General features: G+C 45.3%; 1 protein-coding gene across 1 annotated transcript in view; it reads right to left on the bottom strand.

Moving 5' to 3' along the window:
- Positions 1 to 5000, bottom strand: part of LOC308092829 (ephrin type-A receptor 3-like) — a gene marked incomplete at its 5' end in the record, with an annotated part of 150267 nt that overhangs the window by 9904 nt on the left and 135363 nt on the right. Inside the window, 2 exon segments of the mRNA XM_080438928.1 lie at positions 3548 to 3783; positions 4781 to 4966. Coding sequence (XP_080295054.1) covers positions 3548 to 3783; positions 4781 to 4966 — 422 coding nt within the window.

Genomic DNA, 5000 nt, shown 5'->3' with positions numbered 1-5000 from the left:
GGCACATTCCCCCACAAAGACAAAGCCTAGTAATTACACAATGTGTGGATGAGTTCAACTCTTCAGGTTTATTGTGTTAAATAGGATTACAAACCACCTCCACCCTGTTAAGGAGAGGTCACACTTTACATCTAACATTACAGAGAGAGAGAGAGAGAGAGAGAGAGAGAGAGAGAGAGAGAGAGAGAGAGAGAGAGAGAGAGAGAGAGAGAGAGAGAGAGAGAGAGAGAGAGAGAGAGAGAGAGAGAGAGAGAGACAGAGAGACAGAGAGAGAGAGAGAGAGTTGTTAATATGCAAGCATTTGAATATTCATGAGGTGAAAAACATCAAATTAACTCCATGAATGATTAATATTCATGACTCGACGGCCGACAAATGTGCTGTTGTTCTTTTGTTGTAAGGCCAAGGTGTGTGTGTGTGTGTGTGTGTGTGTGTGTGTGTGTGTGTGTGTGTGTGTGTGTGTGTGTGTGTGTGTGTGTGTGTGTGTGTGTGTGTGTGTGTGTGTGTGTGTGTGTGTGGGAGAGAGACTGTGAGACACACACACAGACAGACAGACAGACAGACAGACAGACAGACAGACAGGACAGACAGACAGACAGACAGACAGACAGACAGACAGACAGACAGACAGACAGACAGACTCAGCCATTAAGTGATAGACCGACAGAGAGAGAGAGAGAGAGACACCGTGATTGAGAGAGCGAGGTATATAGATAGGAATCAGCAATGTATGTGGTTAATCCAGGTCATCACGTGTGTGTGTGTGTGTGTGTGTGTGTGTGTGTGTGTGTGTGTGTGTGTGTGTGTGTGTGTGTGTGTGTGTGTGTGTGTGTGTGGTAACAGTACTGTGTTGAGAGCAGACACGCAGACAGCAACGTGCCTCTCTACGTCAACACACTGCGCTGTCATGGAAACTGTCTCTTTTATCTGATCCAGGGTCATCACACACAAACACACACACACACACACACACACACACACACACACACACACACACACACACACACACACACACACACACACACACACACACACACCCCCCCTCACCTCACACAGACCTCTTTATTACGCACAGGGACAATGGCTGCTGGCCTGGGCTACAGGAACGGAACATTAAAAACATAGAACCCGCCACACACACCAAATCAATTGAAACGTGTACTGTGAGAGCTGTGGAAGGCATTTAAACAGAAGGGCTGTACAGTAATGAACTGAAAGCCAGATCTACAAACATCCACATTCATTGGGATGATGGCACGCTTATTACAGAAAAGCTGGATGTGGCTAATCGCTTTAAACAACTTCTTTACAACCATATTAGCCACAACACTGGTTAACATACATACTGCCCTCTCATTCTGGCCTTTATGGTGTAAAGCAGGGCTCTTTATGGTGTAAAGCAGGGCTCTTTATGGTGTAAAGCAGGGCTCTTTATGGTGTAAAGCAGGGCTCTTTATGGTGTAAAGCAGGGCTCTTTATGGTGTAAAGCAGGGCTCTTTATGGTGTAAAGCAGGGCTCTTTATGGTGTAAAGCAGGGCTCTTCATGGTGTAAAGCAGGGCTCTTCATGGTGTAAAGCAGGGCTCTTCATGGTGTAAAGCAGGGCTCTTTATGGTGTAAAGCAGGGCTCTTTATGGTGTAAAGCAGGGCTCTTTATGGTGTAAAGCAGGGCTCTTCATGGTGTAAAGCAGGGCTCTTTATGGTGTAAAGCAGGGCTCTTTATGGTGTAAAGCAGGGCTCTTCAACGTGTTCAGGCTAAGGACCTCTTGGCTGAGAGAGAGATGAAGCAGGGACTCTCTCTACATAGTGACTCTCTCATAGGGACTCTCTCATAGTGACTCTCTCATAGGGACTCTCTCTACATAGTGACTCTCTCATAGTGACTCTCTCATAGGGACTCTCTCATAGGGACTCTCTCTACATAGTGACTCTCTCATAGTGACTCTCTCATAGGGACTCTCTCATAGGGACTCTCTCTACATAGTGACTCTCTCATAGTGACTCTCTCATAGTGACTCTCTCATAGGGACTCTCTCTACATAGTGACTCTCTCATAGTGACTCTCTCATAGGGACTCTCTCTACATAGTGACTCTCTCATAGTGACTCTCTCATAGGGACTCTCTCATAGGGACTCTCTCTACATAGTGACTCTCTCATAGTGACTCTCTCATAGGGACTCTCTCTACATAGTGACTCTCTCATAGTGACTCTCTCATAGGGACTCTCTCATAGGGACTCTCTCTACATAGTGACTCTCTCATAGTGACTCTCTCATAGTGACTCTCTCATAGGGACTCTCTCTACATAGTGACTCTCTCATAGTGACTCTCTCATAGTGACTCTCTCATAGGGACTCTCTCTACATAGTGACTCTCTCATAGTGACTCTCTCATAGTGACTCTCTCATAGGGACTCTCTCTACATAGTGACTCTCTCATAGTGACTCTCTCATAGTGACTCTCTCATAGGGACTCTCTCATAGGGACTCTCTCTACATAGTGACTCTCTCATAGTGACTCTCTCATAGTGACTCTCTCATAGTGACTCTCTCATAGTGACTCTCTCATAGTGACTCTCTCATAGGGACTCTCTCATAGGGACTCTCTCTACATAGTGACTCTCTCATAGGGACTCTCTCTACATAGTGTCTCTCTACAACGTCTCTACACATCTCTCTACTCTCTCATAGGGACTCTCTCATAGGGACTCTCTCATAGGGACTCTCTCATAGGGACTCTCTCTACATAGTGACTCTCTCATAGGGACTCTCTCATAGGGACTCTCTCTACATAGTGACTCTCTCATAGGGACTCTCTCATAGGGACTCTCTCTACATAGTGACTCTCTCATAGTGACTCTCTCATAGGGACTCTCTCATAGGGACTCTCTCATAGGGACTCTCTCTACATAGTGACTCTCTCATAGGGACTCTCTCATAGGGACTCTCTCTACATAGTGTCTCTCTACAACGTCTCTACACATCTCTCTACTCTCTCAGGGACTCTCTCTACATAGTGTATAACATTGTGTTGTAAATTAAACATTTTCTTAGACAGCTTCATAGACTTTGACAGCACTATCATCAGTGTATGTTCCATTCATGTGTATTTTCAGACATTTAACCACTTGAATCGTCAATATTTAGTCTTTTTTTCCCTCTACACCGAGCTCTTTGCCAAAAAATAGCCGATCTACAAGCTCACAACGCCTCGCAGCGCGAGACGTTGTGAGCTTGTAGATCTGCTATCTTTGGCTAATGTTCCACTCAGAATAGGGATGCTAGGGTTCAAGTGGTTCATGTAAAAAACATGATCCTATCACACAAAGATTTGGCGGACCCCCTAGGGGTCCCGGACCCCCTGTTGAAGACCCCTGGTGTAAAGCACATCCAAGCATTCTAGGAAAACCTCGGTGTAAAACAAAGATGATTTAACGTCACCGTCACCACGGTCACAACTGAGGACGCGCTTCACAAGAATTTCAGACTAGCTTTTTTCTTACTTTTATGTGACATTATTTCATCCTAGGACGTGTGGTACAGTCCAACAGACGGGTGGTACAGTCCAACACATTCATAACTCCATCCAGAGTCCCTCCACAGGGTGGTACAGTCCAACACATTCATAACTCCATCCAGAGTCCTCCACATGGTACAGTCCAACACATTCATAACTCCATCCAGAGTCCTCCACAGGGTGGTACAGTCCAACACATTCATAACTCCATCCAGAGTCCTCCACAGGGTGGTACAGTCCAACACATTCATAACTCCATCCAGAGTCCCTCCACAGGGTGGTACAGTCCAACACATTCATAACTCCATCCAGAGTCCTCCACAGGGTGGTACAGTCCAACACATTCATAACTCCATCCAGAGTCCCTCCACAGGGTGGTTCAGTCCAACACATTCATAACTCCATCCAGAGTCCTCCACAGAGTGGTACAGTCCAACACATTCATAACTCCATCCAGAGTCCTCCACAGATAAAAACCAGAGCAGACGGTCACAAGCAAACAGAGCTTGTAGATCGGCTATTTTCAAATGGCCGAAATGTATACAGGGCTGAAGTGGTTAGTAACTTAGGTTTTCATATAATTGTAGTGGGAGTAAAAGTATAATATTTGCCTCTGAGATGTAGTGGAGTAGAAGTAATGGAAATACTCAATTAAAGTAAAAACATCCTCAAAATTGTACTCAACTCTTTCACTGACAGACTTATTTCGTGCCACTGCCAGCGATGTTTCTATTTTCTAACCTTTTGAAGTATTCACAGAATATTTATCTCCAGTATGATGGATCCCCTGATGGCTGCTAATCACTGAGGGTTTCACTGTGACCATGTCATCGCAGCGCTTTTATATGCCTTTGAAAATAGCATGTCTGGGCCCACAATACATAGTGAAAAAAAAAAGTACACAAGAGTCGAGATAGAGGATTTTTAAGTTATAAGTTAACCAGGAAGTGAATGGAATAGTAAATCTTTGGATCGCGTTAACTCTGGTTCTGTGTGAAAAAATTATAAAAATATAATCGTCATAAGTCGTCCTTGGCAGTGAGAGAGTTAAGTACAGAACTTGAGTAAATATATTTAGTTACTTTACACCACACTGCCATTTCCTTTGTTGACGTTGTTGTGTTAAAGAAGAGGGCCGCTTGAACATACGTAAACGCACACACACACACACACACACACACACACACACACACACACACACACACACACACACACACACACACACACACACACACACACACACACACACACACACCATGACTTACATCTGGTGACCACGCCCTCCAGCCTGATGATGTTTGGATGGTCAAACTGTCCCATGATTGACGCCTCGGACAGGAAGTCCCGCCTCTGCTTGTCAGAGTATCCTGCCTTCAGGCTCTTGATGGCCACGAGGATCTCCCTCTTCCCCTGGAGACGCAGCCGACCGCTGCACACCTCGCCGAACTCACCTGCACACACAAACATGCACACATGCGCATACAC

This window comes from Gymnoscopelus braueri (assembly GCF_963280865.1).
Source record: "Gymnoscopelus braueri genome assembly, chromosome: 10".
Lineage (NCBI taxonomy): Eukaryota > Metazoa > Chordata > Actinopteri > Myctophiformes > Myctophidae > Gymnoscopelus > Gymnoscopelus braueri.
The sequence above is the reverse complement of the archived record's forward strand: the minus strand, read 5'-3'. Positions and strand labels throughout refer to the sequence as shown.